We start from the raw sequence: 21,535 nt of genomic DNA, 5'->3' as shown, positions 1-21,535 counted from the left end.
CATTTGGAAGACTCATTTGCGACCAAGCTTTAACTTCCTGACTGATGTCTTGAGATGTTGCTTCAATATATCCACATAATTTTCTTTCCTCATGATGCCATCTATTTTGTGAAGTGCACCAGTCCCTCCTGCAGCAAATCACCCCCTCAACATGATGCTGCCACCCCTGTGCTTCAAGGTTGGGATGGTGTTCTTCGGCTTGCAAGCCTACCCCTTTTTCCTCTAAACATAATGATGGTCATTGTGGCCAAGCAGTTCTATTTTTTTTTTCATCAGACCAGAGGACATTTCTCCAAAAAGTACGATCTTTGTCCCCATGTGCAGTTGCAAACCATAATCTGGATTTTCTTATGGCGGTTTGGGAGCAGTGGCTTCTTCCTTGCTGGGCGGTCTTTCAGGTTATGTCGATATAGGACAAGTTTTACTGTGGATATAGATATTTTTGTACCTGTTTCCTCCAGAATCTTCACACAGTCCTTTGCTGTTGTTCTGGGATTGATTTTCACTTTTCGCACCAAAGAAAGTTCAACTCTAGGAGACAGAATGTGTCTCCTTCCTGAGCGGTATGATGGCTGCGTGGTCCCATGGTGTTTATACGTGCGTACTATTGTTTGTACAGATGAACGTGGTACCTTCAGGTGTTTGGAAATTGCTCCCAAGGATGAAGTAGACTTGTGGAGGTCCACAATTTTTTTCTGAGGTCCTAACTGATTTATTTTAATTTTCCCATGATGTCAAGCAAAGAGGCACTGAGTTTTAATGTAGGCCTTGAAATACATCCACAGGTACACCTCCAATTGATTCAAATTATGTCAATTAGCCTTTCAGAAGCTTCTAAAGCCATGACATCATTTCTGGAATTTTCCAAGCTGTTTAAAGGCAGTCAACTTAGTGTATGTAAACTTCTGACCCACTGGAATTGTGATACAGTGAATTATAAGTGAAATAATCTGTCTGTAAACAATTGTTGGAAAAAATGACTTGTGTCATGCACAAAGTAGATGTCCTAACTGACTTGCCAAAACTATAGTTTGTTAACAAGAAATTTGTGGAGTGGTTGAAAACGAGTTTTAATGACTCCAACCTAAGTGTATGTAAACTTCCGTCTTCAACTGTACATGTTTGTGTGCCTGGGTGGGTTTAACCCAAGTGTTTGTTTGTGTAGGTCTGTTTGTGTAGTTCTGTTTGTGTAGGTCTGTTTGTGTAGGTCTGTTTGTGTAGGTCTGTTTGTGTAGTTCTGTTTGTGATTGTTCCACAGTCCTCACAGAGCTGTAGTCAGCCCTGCCTCCCTCCCTGTCCCCCTTCATTAGTTTTATTGTCTGGACACCCACAGAGAGCAGAGCAGCCTCTGTTATTAAACCCACTCATAGGCTGGAGGAGGCGGGCTGGAGGGTGAGCCCAACCGGAGAGCACGTGCGGGGCTAGGTCAGGAGGAAGGGAGGGATGGGGCCCAGGGTTACAGACCAGGAGGGTTGGGTCTGCTCAATGATCTATAGTAGGTGTCAATAAAACATTTTTAAAGAGTCTGCAGTACAGGGAGCACTACAATACCTTCTGAATGATGCTTCCTCTGCACTGTGCACAATATCCCCAAATCAAATCAAATCAAATTTTATTTGTCACATACACATGGTTAGCAGATGTTAAATGCGAGTGTAGCGAAATGCTTGTGCTTCTAGTTCCGACAATGCAGTGATAACCAACAAGTAATCTAACTAACAATTCCAAAACTACTGTCTTATACACAGTGTAAGGGGGATAAGGAACATGTACATAAGGATATATGAATGAGTGATGGTACAGAGCAGCATACAGTAGATGGTATCGAGTACAGTATATACATATGAGATGAGTGTGTAGACAAAGTAAACAAAGTGGCATAGTTAAAGTGGCTAGTGATACATGTGTTACATAAGGATGCAGTCGATGATGTAGAGTACAGTATATACATATGCATATGAGATGAATAATGTAGGGTAAGTAACATTATATAAGGTAGCATTGTTTAAAGTGGCTAGTGATATATTTACATAATTCCCATCAATTCCCATTATTAAAATGGCTGGAGTTGGGTCAGTGTCAATGACAGTGTGTTGGCAGCAGCCACTCACTGTTAGTGGTGGCTGTTTAACAGTCTGATGGCCTTGAGATAGAAGCTGTTTTTCAGTCTCTCGGTCCCAGCTTTGATGCACCTGTACTGACCTCGCCTTCTGGATGATAGCGGGGTGAACAGGCAGTGGTTCGGGTGGTTGATGTCCTTGATGATCTTTATGGCCTTCCTGTAACAACGGGTGGTGTAGGTGTCCTGGAGGGCAGGTAGTTTGCCCCCGGTGATGCGTTGTGCAGTCCTCACTACCCTCTGGAGAGCCTTACGGTTGAGGGCGGAGCAGTTGCCGTACCAGGCGGTGATACAGCCCGCCAGGATGCTCTCGATTGTGCATCTGTAGAAGTTTGTGAGTGCTTTTGGTGACAAGCCGAATTTCTTCAGCCTCCTGAGGTTGAATAGGCGCTGCTGCGCCTTCTTCACGACGCTGTCAGTGTGAGTGGACCAATTCAGTTTGTCTGTGATGTGTATGCCGAGGAACTTAAAACTAGCTACCCCACAGAGAGAATGCCAGAGTTCATTACAATGGTCTGTAAATGAGTCTTGACATAACAGCTAACTCACACAGACATGCAGGTTAACAGAGATTGAGGGCAAGACCACAGCTACTGTCTATAGAGGAACGGGGGAAATGCCTGCTACTAGAAATAACCCATCTGGAGTAAAATGTCTATTTCCCCTTTTTCTACTTCTCTTTCCCGCTCTCTCCTTCTCTCCCTGGTGTCTGTGTGGTTGTATCGGTACACAGTGTAAGCATTGCTAGCCCAGGGGTCTGTGTGGTCTATGAGTTATTCTACTGGGCTGAGCTGTATTGTTGACCAACTGGGCTATAATGTGGTTTAATGGTGAGTGAGATCAGAGGCTAATGTGCAGAGTGGCTAGCTACAGGGATACTGTCTCCCTAGTGTAAATGTCTAAGTGTGTGTGTGTACCTGCATTAGTGCCGATGTAAGGAGGAACCATCCCTTCACCAGGTCCTGTACCATCTATACTCCCACTTATCTTACAAAGGAAAGAATAAACACACACAAAAAAATTGTACACATTTCTAGGTATACCTGTATGCCTGTAATATACACAGACAACTTGGAAAATCTTTGCCCTGTGGTGAGGGGTTGTGGGAGGCTCTAACACATTCCAGAACAAACTGCTCTGATCTCCTAGCAACGTATTCCCCCTGTGCTTCCCTCACTATATCAAATGAATCAACTACCCACCTCGCTAGATCATGTGATCTCTGTAGGCTACATCATGAATCACCTGACTCATATTATACACTGCATTACGTTACTGCAGCACAGGAGAGAGTAAATTCCTGTTAATAACCAGCGTCAGGAGGTCAATTCACTTCTGAATAACTGCTGACATCTCACATATCCTTGAGCATGTTGAGTTTAATACAATCATTATTTGCAGCAAAGCTGGTATTATAAAGGTGAGATTGCTGCATGTCAAGACAACAAGGCAGTCACTAGATTGAAACACTGAGAAGGGCTGAGGTGGGTGAGTTCAGTAGCACTGGGCCTTAAGGGAGGACATTGAAGTGAAGCCAGCAGTGGAGAGATGGGCTTATAGTATTCATGACTCTACCAGAATTGGAAATAACTATAATACAGCTAGACGTCTGCAGCCTTCAGGCATAGACACTGCTGATCCTCTCAGACATCTCAAACCTCTCCCACTGGATCCTATAGAAATGCTGCTTTACCCCACTTCCCCAAGAGCCTCTCTGACTCTCACACACAGAGGACAAGGAGCAGAGGGGTTGAGAGAGTGGGAGTGTGAGAGAGAAAGAGACAGAGACACAGCGAGACCCATCAATTTGCCTCCTGCCGTCTAGCCTATAGTGACAGATCCCTCTGTGCTGCCATCCATGCTAACCTGGGAGGGTGTCCCCAGAGAAGTCACTGTGTCCCTGTCCTCAGGACCTGGGGGAGGGGGTTGGTCTCCCAAGGAAAGCTACACAGAGAGGTGTGTAATTAAGTATCTATGGGTAAGGAGTCAACATCTGTCTCTCTGCTCAGCCATAAGCAGATTATGCTGCCTCTTTCAAATAAAATAGGGTGAAAAGGGCATTTGAACTGGTTTAGTTTGCCTCCATTTTGATACAATGCCTTCTTGTCTATAGTTCAGACAGACATGCTATTGCAGAATATGATAGCTTATTGACAGTGGAGTACTGTGTTATTGCAGTGTAACAGCTTATTGGTTGTGAGTTTGCACTTCATAATGCTGTGTTATTGCAGAGTGGAACAGCTTATTGACTAGCTTATAGATCACAATGGCAGGTTATTACAGAATAACACATCTCACTGACTGACTGACTGTCTGCAGGTGTTGTATGGCTGCTGAAATCTAGTCGCTTATTTCGCACCATATATACAAATACTAAAAATGTCATGCATTTTTCTGCAGCACCGTTAGCCTTTTTTCTATTGTTTAGGACCAGTTGGCACTACTCTGTATTGAGTGAGAACCCACCACAGCTGGGATAAGTAGTGCTGAGTTTAGCACTATTTAGCTGTCTGGATTCCTTTGAGGAAACAGCTAGCCGATTTCACGCTCTAATCAGACAGACAGCAATGGTCCAATAACTTAGTAACTGTTCCGTCACATCACATAAATCTGACTGGGAGAGTCCTGCCTTCGGGGCACACAGGCACTACTACTCCCTCTTGCCCTGACACCAGCCATGCTGGTGGGTTGCTTCTTCTTCACCCTCATTGTTCTTGTCTCCTTCATTCTAGATTATGAAAACGCTCATCACCATGAACACGGGTCCCACTCTGAGCTCATTGTCCTACCCTGGCTGTCATGCTGGCCCAGGCATGCTTTGACATGAATTATTCCAGAGTGAGCAGGTCAGGCAGTGGAATGGAAAGCATGGCCTGGCAGAACCAGCACCAGCGAGCCCTCGTCCTCCAGGGTAGGGGGTTTGAGTGATGGACACCTGATGCTGCCAGCAGGAAGCAGATCAGAGTACTGTGGAGGCATCTCTTTGGCACCACATCTCCTGGATCCCCTTACAACGTCTGGCCACTGGGCGCATTGCAGCGCTGCTCCAAGAATAAACTATTCCTGTCGCAACATTCCAACAGCTGAGCTCTGTTGTTCATCAAGGTTCAAATGTTCTCCAAATAAAGATCATATATGATCCAGGAGTTATATTAAGTTTTTTCCTGGTCAGGGCCTGTATCCATAAAGCAAATGTTCCTAGGAATCCTGTTCAAACCTATTTTAAAGTGGCAATCAGAAGTTGAAAAAAATGATAGTGTCATCCCTGCTCGGTAAAAAGCTGAGGGATGTTGCTGGAGATGTACAACCACTAAAATTTATAGGCAGAGCTATGGATGCAAGGACTGACCATCCATGATATCAACATTATAGTTCCAACCATGTTTTGAGGCTATATTGTGTTTCACGAGATATTTAGAAGTTGTGTTTCTCAAGCATTAATGGGTACATTCTAAAAATGGATGTAGCAACTCCAGATTGCCCCTTCCAGACAAAAGAAACCTCCCAGCTCAGAGTAGGTTCCAGGATGATCTTAAGATACTGCTCAGACAAACTCTGAGCCAGGAGTAAAATCAACTCAGAAAAGTTTCTCAGCTGGTAATCACGACAGTTTGAGGTACTACAAAGGAAAGATAGTGAAGACGCTCATTGCCATTGTTTTAATGAAATGTGAAATGTATAGCACACTTTCGACACACCATGGTGAATGTGACTGTTGCAATGGTAAAACATTTGATATAATTTCTGACTGACACAATCACTTTGACTACTCTTAATTCTTGTCTAATTTGTTGACGTGCCTAATATATATATTTCTGGACCAATTCTGATATTTTGAATAATGTGATAGGCATATGAATCATATATTATATTGGTTGTTAAGAGGAATTCTGATAATATCACACTTGTCACTCCCGTTTGACAACTCTAAATTGCTTTGTCACAGTGGGCTAGGCATCAAGTCACTTGCTGATAATATTGTATAAAACATTTGAAAGGTCTATCATTTTTACCAAACACAATCAAAGTTAACATTGGCCTAAAATGTGTTCAATTACCCAATTTAGGCATCTTTGTTTAACAATGGGATATCACTCTCCAAATGGACAACTTGAAATAACAGGATGTACCTTCATTAAATAATTGAAATAATAAAAAGTGATCATTTATTAACCTAGTGGTTATAAGTAGCTATCATGTGAATTAGGCCTCGTTAAACCGTTGTCAAAAGCTAAAGAGATACTGTTGCATGTAGGTGTAGATTATTTATGGGTCGATCATATAGAAATATCAAAACATCGCCTGTCTATAGCGCAGAAACCACTGTCTTGCTGCCTTTTTCAAGACACCTGCTGGTAACTCTTAACTGGTTAAGCTTAGGCGATCCTCCCCCCCTGTGTTTGGGAACAGGTAACAGGTAAAGGGATGTTTACTGTTGAAACTTCTCATTAGTTCCATGCTCCTTTGTCATTTTGGCAGCATTCTATTCTTGTCTTCTGTACCACCTGCTGCTGCCTATTCCCTTACAGTCTGCTATTGCATGTATGTGTGACAGTGTAAACACTGAGCTGGATCATGAGACAGTATGATGTCACCATCAATATGAGCTGAGTCATCCTTGTGGTAGGCGTACTGTAGTGTACATACGTACACATTCCATTCAGAATCCAAAAATGGACTGTAGACAGCTGCCAAAACCAGCAAGCATTCTTAAAACCCTCAAACAATGCCCACACCTTCTCTCTGACCTCAGCAGGCAGCACGCTCAGACTCACAACTGTCCCTTCAAAGGCCCTCTCCTCCTCTAGCCTCTGTTTCTATTTGTGGGTGCTCTGTTTTTACACATCCATACTGCTAGTCCCTGGAAAGAAACACATCTGAAAAGGACTGTCCTGCTATATATGTGATGCTCAATAAACCACTGGCGCTTAGATTGAAGGCCGGATCACAAACCACTGAAATAAGACCAAAAACAGTCATGCAGTATGTGGAAGGAATTTCATCTTGTAAATCTGAGTGGGAAACTGGAAATTGAAAACTCTACATTACTCTGTTACACCACAAAGTGGTTTACAGTTGCTCCATTGTTAATGTTACAATCAACTTGGTAACTGCACCTCTATATCAACTAGTCAATATTGCCCAGGAAACCAGTCAACAGCCCTGGGTTATACTGCCCTGTATTCACACTGCTGACAACCTATTGACCCTCAGTGGCATTGGGCATCTACCCACCTACCACGCCAACCTGTGGTTGGTAACATCCTGTTTTCAAGCCTCCAGTGTACCCGCTGCATGCCAGTACATTCCACTCCTTCCCCAGCCTCGAGAGACACAAGAATGCAACAAACAAGCAACGCACCAGGCTGGCTGTTTCACAGAAACAAGAAATCACAGCAGCTCTCAGGAATCTCAGAGGCTGAAAGACATGGAGAATGACTTGGCTAGAGAAGACATTCAGAGGCTGCCCTAAGTAACAATGGGTGATATATGCAGGTGTTTTATCTTCTGATTGGATATGGTGTGCAAAACCCTGCCCAGGCACATTACAGAGAACCCTGCCCAGGCACATTACAGAGAACCCTGCCCAGGCACATTACAGAGAACCCTGCCAAGGCACATTACAGAGAACCCTGCCAGGCACATTACAGAGAACCCTGCCCAGGTACATTACAGAGAACCCTGCCCAGGTACATTACAGAGAACCATGCCCAGGTACATTACAGAGAACCCTGCCCAGGCACATTACAGAGAACCCTGCCCAGGCACATTACAGAGAACCCTGCCCAGGCACATTACAGAGAACCCTGCCCAGGTACATTACAGAGAACCCTGCCCAGGCACATTACAGAGAACCCCGCCCAGGCACATTACAGAGAACCCTGCCCAGGCACATTACAGAGAACCCTGCCAGGCACATTACAGAGAACCCTGCCCAGGTACATTACAGAGAACCCTGCCCAGGTACATTACAGAGAACCCTGCCCAGGTACATTACAGAGAACCCTGCCCAGGCACATTACAGAGAACCCCGCCCAGGCACATTACAGAGAACCCCGCCCAGGCACATTACAGAGAACCCCGCCCAGGCACATTACAGAGAACCCCGCCCAGGCACATTACAGAGAACCCTGCCAGGCACATTACAGAGAACCCTGCCCAGGTACATTACAGAGAACCCTGCCCAGGTACATTACAGAGAACCCTGCCCAGGTACATTACAGAGAACCCTGCCCAGGCACATTACAGAGAACCCCGCCCAGGCACATTACAGAGAACCCCGCCCAGGCACATTACAGAGAACCCCGCCCAGGCACATTACAGAGAACCCCGCCCAGGCACATTACAGAGAACCCTGCCCAGGCACATTACAGAGAACCCTGCCCAGGCACATTACAGAGAACCCTGCCCAGGCACATTACAGAGAACCCCACCCAGGTACATTACATAGAACCCTGCCCAGGTACATACACCTGCACAGCAGATGTTCCTAGCAGTACTCACTCTGCCTACTTTCCTCATTCCCTTCGATCTCGCTCCTCTGCTCTGCTTTCCTGATACAACCTATCTTTCGATCTCCAGACCTAGGAATATTTGATTTCACTCCGTCTGTAACAACAGTGGAGATGCTATCATGTAATTAAGTGTGCAAAGACACAGCAGGATTGGGGGAATGTCTTCTACAACCACATCATAAATACATTCGCTCTCTGTCTTCCTCCCAGTCCTATACATAACTCAAATGCATTCTCAGACACAGACGCACACACACACACACACAGACACACACCTCGGAGTACTGAGCAGCTGATGCAGCCTCAGTTGTGCATGTGCTGGATGAACATAAGGGAATCTCTCCTACTCTGCTAAAAAACAGCAGCACAGCCAATGGGCTTTGCACCAGCATGCCGACCCACAGTAACTCCTCTGATACACTACCTAAAGCACTCCTGCATGACTACATTGGAGCACGGTTTGAATGTGCAAATTGTTTTGAACTTAGTTGTAGTGTGTGGTTATGTTTGTTCAGGTAAGGGAGACGGGAGGTTGACTTTCAATTTTAGCTAGAGGAGATCTTCCTGGATGTGTCTTCAGGGCCCTCTTGTGAGAGAGTGAGCAGGGAGAGGGGAAATGATGGAAGAAAGGGTTCTCTTCTCCCTGCTCACTATCTCCAGAGAGGGCCCTGAAGACACATCCAGGAAGATCTCCTCTAGCTAACATTGAAACGCTTTCTTCCCTCTTTTCCCTTCTCCTTCTTTATATCTGTATCCCCCCTTTTCCTGCTTCCTCTCAGTCGATGTGAATTAGCCGAATAAACTCCAGCTTTTAAAGCAGTCTGCTGAAATAAATCTTCAAGGAAGTAGATTTAGCAACCACAAAGGATATATTATTTTCACTAATCCATGTTTCTCAGACTGCCAGCTATTGCCCAGCTAATTCCATAGACCTTTGCTACTGGCTTCTTATGACTGTACCAGGAGATTGAGGACAGACATGGTAGCTAGCTAGTTGAGAATGGCAATGACAAGGATGCGCTAGTGGACTCACTGGGCTGAGAGACACCATAGGTGTTTTGTGCTGGGATTCTGGGTGAGGATGGAGGCGAGCGCTGAATCTCATCTGCTATAGAATCACATTAGCCAGCCTCTCAATGGCCACTCTGTGAGATGAGCTCATGCTAAAAGCCCCATCAATCTCATCAGTGTTTCAGTGGACGAGCACTCTGTGATATTAATGTCCCACAGAGGGAGAGTGGAGGAGGGTGGATCTGGTCAGAGGCTTTAAATGGCTCCACCAGCACAATGTGTCCATCATAGGGCACCTCTGGGGGGAGGTTAGATAAGAGTCAATCTCTGGAAAGCAGCTTATTGGGCCTTCAATAGCCAGACTGGCCAGTTGTGCTAGTCAGAGCGATTGACCAGTTTCTTAGGCGTGGTCTTTGACTAGCACCATCTGGTTTGATTGTCCATAGTCCTCTGAGGTTATAACGAAAATATGCCATGTGTACTGTACAGTATGGCAAGGATCAATAGTCTCCTTAAATAGATGGTGTCTAGAGATGAAAGAAGAGAGAGTAAGAGTTGAGGGAAATGTGGTTGACTGGAAGTCAAGACCAGTTCAAATGAATGAAGAGCACTGCTTTACTGATTTGCTCTCACTTGAAAACAAATGAGAAATATGAAAAGGCATCACTGTGGAAAAATAACATTCCTTCCATGGAGAAGATGAAGCTGTAATCACGTAGCGCCAGGCCCTGAACGGGTACGTCTGTCACTGACTGTGATAAGCCCTCTCTGGAAATGTGCATTTCTGTTCCCCTCATGGTTTTATTAAATATATCCTCTGAGAAAGCCAAAGCTAACAGATATTGGCCAATGCTAGAGAGAGCAGGGAAAGAAAGAGAGAGAGAGAAAGAGTGAAGGGAGTGAGAGAGCTGCTTTCTAATTCTCCTTTAAATAGAAAATGAGAATACTTCCATGCAGTGGTGCAAAGTACTTAAGTAAAAATAAAAGAAAGTACCACTTAAGTAGGCGTATCTGTACTTTTATTTCATTACATTCCCAAAGAATATTCTGTACTTTTTATTCCATACATTTTCCCTGACACCCAAAAGTACTCAATACATTTTGAATACTTAGCAGGACAGGAAAATGGTCTAATTCACACACTTATTAAGAGAACATCCCTGGTCATTCCTACTGCCTCTGATCTGGTGGATAACAAGTAATCTAACAATTCTCCAACAACTACCTAATACACACAAATCTAAAAGGGGTGAATGAGAATATGTATATGTAAGTATATTGAAGAGCGATGGCCGAGCGGCATAGGCAAGGTGCAATAGATGGTATAAAATACAGTATATACATGTGATATAAGTAATGTAAGATATGTAGACATTATTAAAGTGGCATTATTTAGAGTGCATTGTATAAAGTGACGAGTGATCCATTTATTAAAGTGGCCAGTGATTGGGTCTCAATGTAGGCAGCAGCCTCTCTAAGTTAGTGATTGCTGTTTAGCAGTCTGATGGCCTTGAGATAGAAGCGTTTTTTCAGTCTCTTGGTCCCAGCTTTGATGCACCTGTACTAACTTCGCCTTCTGGATGGTAGCGGTGTGAACAGGCAGTGGCTCAGGTGGTTGATGTCCTTGATGATCCTTTTGGCCTTCCAGTGACATCGGGTGCTGTTGGTGTCCTGGAGGGCAGGTAGTTTGCTGACTCGGTGAGTGCATTTATAAAGAAGTGCATTGGAGATGTGGTACCCACTGTGACTATTAAATCTACCCTAACCAGAAACCGTGGATGGATGAAAAGCGTGATACACCGCATTTAACCATGGAAAGAGGTCTGGGAATATGTCTGAATATAAACCGTGTAACTATTCCCTCCGTAAGGCAATCAAACAAGCAAAGTGCCAGTACAGGGACAAGGTGGAGTTGCAATTCAACGACTCAGACACAAGACGTATGTGGCAGGGTCTACAGGAAATCACGTATTACAAAAAGAAATCCAGCCACGTCACGGACACCGATGTCACGCTTCCAGACAAGCTAAACACCTTCTTTGCCCGCTTTGAGGATAATACAGTGCCACCGTCGCGGCTTGCTAAGGACTGGCTGACGTGAGTAAAACCTTTAAACATATTAACCCTCGCAAGGCTGCTGACCCAGATGGTATCCCTAGCCGTGTCCTCGGAGCATGTGCAGACCAGCTGGCTGGTGTGTTCACGGACATATTCAATCTCTCCCTATCCCAGTCTGTTGTCCCCACATGCTTCAAGATGGCCACCATTGTTTCTGTACCCAAGAAAGCAAAGGTAACTGAACTAAATGACTATTGCTCCGTAGCACACTTCTGTCATCATGAAGTGCTTAGAAAGACGAGTCAAGGACCATATCACCTCCACCCTACCTGTCACCCGAGACCCACTTCAATTTGCTTACCGCCCCAATAGATCCACAGACAATGCCATCGCCATCAAACTGCACAATCCCATCTGCACAAAAGGAATACCTATATAAAAATGCTGGTCATTGACTATAGCTCAGCATTCAATATCATAGCACTCTCCAAGCTCATCATTAAGTTTGAGGCCCTGGCTCTGAACCCCGCCATGTGCAACTGGGTCCTGGACTTCCTGACTGGAGGCTAAAGAAATGTGTCTTGGCACCTAAAACCCTCACAAACATTTACAGTATCTTAGTCTATGCCACTCTGACATTGCTCGTCCTAATATTTATATATTCCTAATTCAATTCCTTTACTTTACTTGTTAGATATTACTGCACTGTTTGAGCTAGAAACACAAGCATTTCACTACACCCACAATAACATCTGCGAAACACATGATTGTGACAAATATAATGTCATTTGATCTATAGCCACATACTGTACATAGCCCGTTTAAAGCCTGATAGGTGTTCAGCTGTTCAGAGCTCTGAAGAAAATCCCCATGAAAACAGGGGAAGTAGCTCTGTTGTCAGTCGGTTGCAGCAAAACAAAAGAAATCCCACTGGGTGAACAAATAGAGCAAAAAAAAATCTGATTGCGTTTGCCTCCAGAGCCATTAAAATGATTGATCAGAGCTTTGTCTGTAAAGCGAGGAGGCTTTTTCAGCTAATGAGTAATTAGCATGTGTGCTGGATCTCCTGGAGCATACACGGATGCTGGCTTCCTCTTTATACAGTGCCGTGAAAAAGTATTTTCCCCTTTCTGATTTTCTTTATTTTTGCAGATTTTTCAGACTGAATGTTATAAGATCGTCAACTAAAACCTCATATTAGATTAAGGGAACCTGAATAAAAATTGATTTACATTTATACTTGTTTAATTTATTGAATTAAGTTTATTTTTTGAAATTATGCAACACCCAATTCCCCTGTGTGAAAAGGTAATTGCTCCATTACCCTTAATAACTGGTTGCTCCAACCAAATGCTTCCTGTAGTTGGTTTTCGACAGACATAAATGGGACACATCTCATCCAAAACGTTGACTCATATTTGCCAAAAGGCACCTGGATGATCCTCAAGAATCCTGGAAAAATGTTCTATGGACAGATGAGTCAAAAGTATAACTTTTTGGATGACATGGGTCCCATTATGCCTGGTGAAAACCAAACTGTGTTCCACAGTAAGAACCTCATACCAACAGACAAGCATGGTGGTGGTAGTGTGATGGTTTGGGGATGTTTTTCTCCCTCAGGACTTGGACAACTTGCCTTAATAGCAGAAACCATGAATTCTGGTCTGTATCATAATTCTACTGGAGAACGTCAGGCCATCTGTATGTGAACTGAAGTGCAACTGGGTCATGCAGCAAGACAATGATCCAAAACACACAATCAAGTTACATGAAAATCGTAAAAAAAAAAAAAAAGTTTTGGAACGGCCTAGTCAAAGTTCAGACATAATCCCAATTGAGATGATCTGGCAGGACTTTAAAGTAGCAGTTCATTCTTGAAACCCCACAAACGTCGCTAAGTTAAAGCAGTTATGCATGGAAGAGTGGGCCAAAATTCCTCCACAGCGACGTGAGAAACTGATCAACAACTACAGGAAGCGTTTGGAGTCATTGCAACTAAAAGGTGGCACAACCAGTTAATGAGTGTAAGGGGGCAATTACTTTTTCACACATGGGCACACACGTTTCACACGTTGCATTTTCTATTAAATAAATTAAATATGTAAATGTTGTGTTATTTGTTCACTCAGGTTCCCTTGATCTAATATTAGGTTTTGTTTGACGATCTGATAACATACAGTATCAAAAATATACAAAAGTAGAGAAAATTAGAAAGGAGGCATATTCTTTTTCACAGCACTGTATACAGAAAGACATTCACTGTGCAAGCTACGGCTTTGTTATTCAAATAGGCCTTTCTTCCAAACATATACTGCATATGGTGTAGATGAGCACAGGGAGAAAACAGGAAGAGGAAATGGAAAAATACACATTACTATGAACTTCCTATAGCAGTCTCTTTCTCTCCTTCGCTTTCTATTTCAATTTCTCACTTTCCATCTCTTCACATCTGAGTTTCTCTCTTGAAGCCTTTTTCCAGGACCACTGGGGAGACTAGATCTCATTAGCTGCATTCGTTGCTCTCCTGGTCTGTGCTGAATGGAAGGCACCCTCTGAGCTTCACTCACTCACTGTACCTCACAAATGGCATTACTATTGCTCTTCCCTTAAATCTACTATTGCAGCCTCTGTCATTCTATACATCCACCCTAGTCTCTCTCCATTCAGTGTTATTGCGCCCAGTTCCATCGCCACCTGTGTTGACCTCATCTCAGGCCCCAGCAATGCACTGTGCTCCCCAGCCATGACAGGCAGAGCAGTGCCTGGTGCTGATGCAGCAGGAGTCACTCCCACAGAGAGCCATGGATAGAGAAGCATTAAGCTGCACTGTCTATCTCTATTCTGACTGACACATAGCACACTAAACCGTTAGAGCTTCAGCGACCACACAGAGGGGGGTTGAACTACAGGGCACATCTCCTCTCTCCTCTCTATACACAGCTGAGCACATATTTGTTTATTTGGATCCCCATTAACTTTTGCAGAAGCAGCAGCTATTCTTCCTGGGGTCCACAAAAAAACACAATGACCAGTAACAAAACACTGATACACAAGAACGGTCACACAAATTTAAAATCCAACAACATACAAACAATACAACACAAAAATAATGTTTATGTAACATGCTGACCACACTGCTCGCGTTACGTGCGCGAGCATAGCAAAATAAATGTACACATACGTGTTATTCAATCATTTCATCCAAACTGTTTGCGCGTGTGTGAGTAGCCAGGAGCTAAAATAGAACTTGGTTCTATTTTTTATGCTTGATGCGCTGCAAGTTCCATGAGATGTTGTTCAATTTTAAAGGTAATTTTGCTGTTTGCTTGAGTAATTGGAAGGGAGTTCCAAGCAATCATGACTCTGTATACTACTGTGCATTGCTATGAATTTATTTTGGACTTGGGGACTGTGAAAAGACCCCTGGTGGCATGCCTTATGGGGTATGTATGGGTGTCTGAGCTAAATGTTATTTGATTATGCAAACAATCCCGAATTTTCATCACAGTAATATTTATCATAAAAGCTAGATGAGAAGCAGTTAATCTTTCATCAACCAGCAAAGACTGGCATGCATGTTGTTGATCTTAGTTCTGTATGTGCAGTTAAGGGCAAGGCATTCTGCTCTTGTTTTGAGTCAGCTGCAGCTTTGCTAGGTCTTTCTTTGCTGCATTTGACCATATTACCGGACAATAATCAAGATGGGACAATGCCAGAGCCTGAACAACTAGTATATGCAATTATTGTGTCAAAAACATATTTAAAGATCAGTTTATTATTAATCACCCATTCTGATACTGACTAACTCCTTATTTAGAATTTCAGTGAGAACACTGGCTTTGGGTGCTGACATGTAGAGTGTACAATTATATGCATGCATAGTCATTCTAGCTTTGTGTAAGATCAGTGGCAAATCATTTGTAAAAATAGAGAAGAGTAACGGCCCAAGAAAACTGCCCTGAGGGACACCGCACTGTACATATCAGACGTTAGCGAAGCTTCCATTGAAGAACACTCTCTGGGTTCTATTGGATAAATACAACTCTCCAACCATGTGATGGCAAGTGATGCAAAGTCAAAGCAAGCAAGTTTCTTCAATAACAATTTATGATCAATAATATCAAAGGCTGCACTGAAATCTTTATTTCATTTATGTATTTTTCATTTTCATTCATCAAGCCAGTTAAGAACAAATTCTTATTTACAATGACGGCCTACCCTGAAATCTAACAATACACCTCCAACTATCATCTTATTATCCATTTCTTTAACCAATCATTAGTCATCTGAGTCAATGCAGTACAAGTTGAGTGCCCTTTTCGATATATATGCTGAAAGTCACTAATTAACTTGTTCTATAGCATTGCATTTTATTTGGTCAAACACAATTCTCTCCATCAGTACTAAGAACAGGCAGCAAACTGATTGGGCAGCTGTTAGAGGCAACAAAGGGTGATTCCTTCCACACCTGTGGACACACTCAAATAGAGGTGGCAGTACAGTCTGCTACCATTCTCAATAGTTTCCCATTAAGGTTGTCTATACCTGGTGAATTATCAAAATTGATGGATGACAATAGTTTTTCCACCTCTCCCACAATAACGGCAAGAAATTCAAAACAGCAATTCTTCTCTTTCATTATTAGATCTGTTATACAAAAATACAGTGGTTCACTGTTCAATGTTGTCATTTCACTTTTGAGTTTTTCCACTTTACTAGTGAAGTAGTCATTGAAATTACTGGCAATATCAAAAGTTTTTTTAATAAATGACCATTAACTTCAATGAACGAAGGTGATGAATTGGGGTTTCTGGCCAAGATATAATTTAAGGTACTCAAAAGCTATATTCCATTGTATTTAGTCATTTATCTTGGTTTGGTAATATAATTTATTCTTATGTTTGTTAAGTTTAGACACAAAATAGAGATGGTTAACTACAATACCCATCTATCTCCAGTGATCTGGATAACATTGTGAGCCTGACGGATAATTATGTAAAGTGCTAATTGAGTCATCAATACCTTCCTGTAGCAATCACAAAGCAGCTCAACATGGCTAATAAAGAAGCATAATAATGGGAATTTCATGTAAGCTATTTTTTTTGTTACAAACAGAATGGCATTCTAAAACTGGGAACAACAGCAGCCATTCTCCTCTTTCCAGATTAGCATTTCCAACTGAATTAAGCAAACAAACAAAACAATAAAACAGAACATAGAAAGACTTGACTATAAATAATGGGGGAGCAACTTTTAAGAGTATTAGTGGCACATTTCCAGAATGCTGCCCTGCAGAATTGGTTTTGATCAAACTCACTGACCGTGATGGGGCATTAGGGATGGAGGAATTGAGAGCGAGCTAAAGAGATAGAGAGAGAGACAGACAGACGGAGAGAGAGAGATGATTAAGAGAAGGGAGCATCTGAGGTTTGTGTGTGTGTGTGTGTGTGTGTGTGTGTGTGTGTGTGTGTGTGTGTGTGTGTGTGTGTGTGTGTGTGTGTGTGTGTGTGTGTGTGTGTGTGGCTAGGGGTGAGATCAGGGAGAGGAGCCAGCCCCGACCCCCAGTTCCAGCCCCTATCCCCAGCTCCAGTCCCTTAGCCTTAGCGCCAACCCCAGCTCCATCGCTTCTCAGCGCTGTGCCTTCGCATTCCTGAGGGCTGGCCCAGTGCCAGACAGTCCTACCCACTGAGGCAGGCCAGAATGGCAACAATGAGCACAGCTCCAGACACTCATCCCCTCACAATACAAGCAACGTCATCAACATTGCCACACTGACTGACTCTCATACCTCCACTATCAGTCACAGTAAGAAACACAGCTTTCAACAACATTACAATATAGAGCCACTATCGCTAATGACTGCACAATAACAAAAGACATAACATTTAGTCATAAACACACACTATAATTTTCTGCTAGCTCAACTCAAAGTTCCTTTTCATGATCTACAACTGAAACTTAAAAAACACACCAAGGACAGTGCCGATAACGAACAAGCATCAAGAGTGACAAGCCCTCTTCAACACAACAGCCAACAGGCTTTGGAGCAAGAATACAGGGACTCCAACTGCAATAAGGTCAACATCAATAGCAGAGAGCTTTAAACAACAATGTAAGCTACCAATGAGGTTTCTCTTATAAATATATATACTCTTAGCCCCCTCCCATCCCATCCCTCTCTCCATGATGCAGCCTCACCTCTCTTCTGGATGATGATCCTGAGTAGTGGGTTGGCTGAGGAGAGGGCTTTGTAGAAGTTGTCATCATTGTTGATTGGCAGCAGGTCACCCTGGATGTCAGCATATCCCAGCAGCACCTCCACACCGGGGATGTGGTGAACGGTCTGCAGCAGCCGGTAAAACTCCTGAAAGCCACAGGTGCCGCTCATCTTCAAAGCGAAACGTCTGTACTCCGCCTCAAACTGGAAAACGAAAGGTCAGGGAATATTGTGTCATGAAAGCAAACTCATGAAGAATGGTGCATCATGATATCAACAAACAACAGACTCCAACATAAGCCTCGGCCATGACATTGCCATTCACTGCTAACCCAACCATTCACAATTCACCTATATTCCACCATCGCTTTTCATTGTCTTGCATGCATTCTGCATTCTTCAAAACATAACCTAGGTATTACTTTTACATCACAGAGCTTGACATGTAGACATTGTCCAGTATGTAACAACTGGAGTCATGTTCTGAGACTTCCTATTAGATGCAGCAGGGACCAGGGCACAGCCCAATGATAACACAGTGGATTGTTGATCATTGTGAGGTAGCCGTGTAGCACAAATACATAAAGAGCGCTGTGGGGGACAACACAAGATGTGAGCTGTGCTTGTCTGTGTGGAGATGCTGCCCTGCACAGCCAGTGAATTTCTCTCTGGGGTGCATATCACATAGAAACTCTAACACGATGTGCAATCCCATCAATGTTTGGTGCCACTTACTTCCCCAATCACAAAGACAGGGAGACAAATATATGACAGATTGGCAGGCGAAGGAGACAGATTACAGAGTAAAGGAAAAATAGGCAGGATGAGCAAACAGTGCTCAACAGTATAGAGTAGAGTACTGCATGGTGCACCACCCGCTTAAAATCCATTGGCTGTTTTTATGATAACATGATTGGCTGGTTTGTGTGTCCAACCATATTTACAGTCTGAAACAAATAATGGGATATGTACTCAGTGATTGTGGACTCTCACAGAAAAGGAGTGGGTCTACTCTGCGTGTCTTTTCCTCTCCATTGAAGAAGAATACATGGCATGCTTTGCTGAGCAGGAGGGGTGACTGATTATGCCATTTCCACCCAAAAACAGAAAAGAGAGGAAGCAAAGGGAAGATATCAGAACAAGGACATTGGAGTAGACATACTTGGAGTAGACATACTTGGTATTCATATCACAAAAGATATGAGATCTCCACAATAAATTAAAATAGAAAACTTGTAAAAATAGACAAGATCCTGCAACCATGGAGAGATACAGTTGAAGTCGGAGGTTTACGTACACCTTAACCAAATACATCCCTGTCTTAGGTCAGTTAGGATCACCACTTTATTTTCACAATGAGAAATGTCAGAATAATAGTAGAGAGAATTATTTATTTCAGCTTTTATTTATTTTATCACATTCCCAGTTGGTCAGAAGTTAACAAACACTCAATTAGTATTCGGTAGCATTGCTTTTAAATAGTTTAACTTGGGTCAAACGTTTCAGATAGCGTTCCACAAGCTTCCCACAATACATTTTGTCCCATTCCTCCTGACAGAGCTTCTGTAACTGAGTCAGGTTTGTAGGCCTCCTTGCTCACACATGGTTTTTCAGCTCTGCCCACAAATTTCCATAGGATTGAGGTCAGGTCTTTGTGGTGGACACTCCAATACCTTGACTTTGTTTTCCTCAAGCCATTTTGCCACAACTTTGGAAGTATGCTTGGGGTCATTGTCCATTTGGAAGACCCATTTGCGACCAAGCTTTAACTTCCTGACTGATGTCTTGAGATGTTGCTTCAATATATCCACAGTTTTCTTCCCTCATGATGCCATCTATTTTGTGAAGTGCACCAGTCCCTCCTGCAGCAAAGCACCCCCACAACATGATGCTGCCACCCCAGTGCTTCACGGTTGGAATGGTGTTCTTTGGCTTGCAAGCCTCCCCCTTTTTCCTCCAAACATAACGATGGTCACTATTGCCAAACAGTTCTATTTTTGTTTCATCAGACCAGAGGAGATGTCTCCAAAAAGTACAATTTTTGTCCCCATGTGCAGTTGCAAACCGTAGTCTTGCTTTTTTTTAATGGAGGTTTTGGAGCAGTGGCTTTGAAGGTTTTGGAGCAGCGGCTTTTCAGGTTATGTCGATATAGGACTTGTTTTACTGTGGATATTGATACTTTTGTACCTGTTTCCTCCAGCATCTTCACAAGGTCCCTTGCTGCTGTTCTTGGATTGATTTTCACTTTTCGCACCAAAGTACATTCATCTCTAGGAGACAGAACGCGTCTACTTCCTGAGTGGTATGACAGCTGCGTGGTCCCATACCAACCTATTGTTTCTACAGATGAATGTGGTACCTTCAGGCATTTGGAAATTGCTCCCATGGATGAAGCAGACTTGTGGAGGTCTACAATTTTTTTCTGAGGTCCTGACTGATTTATTTAGATTTTCCCATGATGTCAAGTAAAGAGGCACAGAGTTTGACGGTAGGCCTTGAAATACATCCACAGATACTCCGCCAATTGACTCAAATCATGCCAATTAGCCTATCAGAAGCTTCTAAAGCCATGACATAATTTACCTGGAATTTTCCAAGCTGTTTAAAGGCACAGTCAACTTAGTGTATGTATACTTCTGACACACTGGAATTGTGATACAGCGAATTATTAGTGAAATAATCTGTCTGTAAACAATTGTTGGAAAAATGCCTTGTGTCATGCACAAAGAAATTTGTGGAGTGGTTGAAAAACTAGTTTTAATGACTCCAACCTAAGTGTATGTAAACATCCGACTTCAACTGTATCTAGTACGTAGCTATCTCTCTATCAATCAAGTAGTTATATATCTATTTAGCATCTATCTAGTCTCTCTCTCCCCTCTCATAGCTATTAGCTACAGCAAGGTGTGAGTTTGTGTGAGTGTAGTGTACAGACTGACGATGGATTTGGCAGCGTATGTAAACTTCCAACTTCAACTGTAAATACCTGTCTATTTATGGAAACATTTCCCTGATTAACTCCTTAGTCATATCTCAGTTTACTCACTTACTTATGGTGCTGCCTACTCCTGATGATCGCTATGTCTAATTTTCGATTAATTTTTTTTAAGTGTCTTTCTTTTTCAAACAAGTATTGCAGAGCTGGCTACAATTTCAATTTGTTATGAGCAAATATTATGGCTGAACTCAAATGTGCTGGTTGATAAAATACCTGTATTTATGGGAAAGATGTTTGAATAAGGTATTTTGTTTTTAAATTATATTGTAAATTGGAATGGTAGAGTTACGTATCTCATGGAGTTATCAGCATTGTATCAGAAGGTCTGCTCAATCCAAGATTACAACCAATTGATTACAGCATTACACCAAAAAATGGAGGAGGCAGGTGGCAGCGGGAGGAGGTCGGGAACTGGTCTGTCTGCCCAATATAAAGGATCAAAATGGCAGAGGAATAAAAATGGCATAAATAGGAAAGTATACCAGTTTCATTTGAGGACCAGGATGTTGACAGCTGTACCATGCAGATTGCAAAATAGTTGGGAAGAGATTTTTGATGTACTGATTCCATAGTATAGGGTGTATGAGTTGATATACACTACCGTTCAAAGGTTTAGG

General features: G+C 42.9%; 1 protein-coding gene across 1 annotated transcript in view; it reads right to left on the bottom strand.

Annotated features, from left to right (window-relative positions):
- LOC118396671 (partitioning defective 6 homolog alpha-like) overlaps positions 1-21,535 on the bottom strand; it is a 43,104-nt gene that overhangs the window by 10,539 nt on the left and 11,030 nt on the right. Inside the window, exon 2 of the mRNA XM_035791004.2 lies at positions 17,902-18,124. Coding sequence (XP_035646897.1) covers positions 17,902-18,124 — 223 coding nt within the window. The remainder of the gene's footprint in view (positions 1-17,901; positions 18,125-21,535) is intronic.

Source organism: Oncorhynchus keta, chromosome 17 (genome assembly GCF_023373465.1).
Source record: "Oncorhynchus keta strain PuntledgeMale-10-30-2019 chromosome 17, Oket_V2, whole genome shotgun sequence".
NCBI lineage: Eukaryota > Metazoa > Chordata > Actinopteri > Salmoniformes > Salmonidae > Oncorhynchus > Oncorhynchus keta.
The sequence above is the reverse complement of the archived record's forward strand: the minus strand, read 5'-3'. Positions and strand labels throughout refer to the sequence as shown.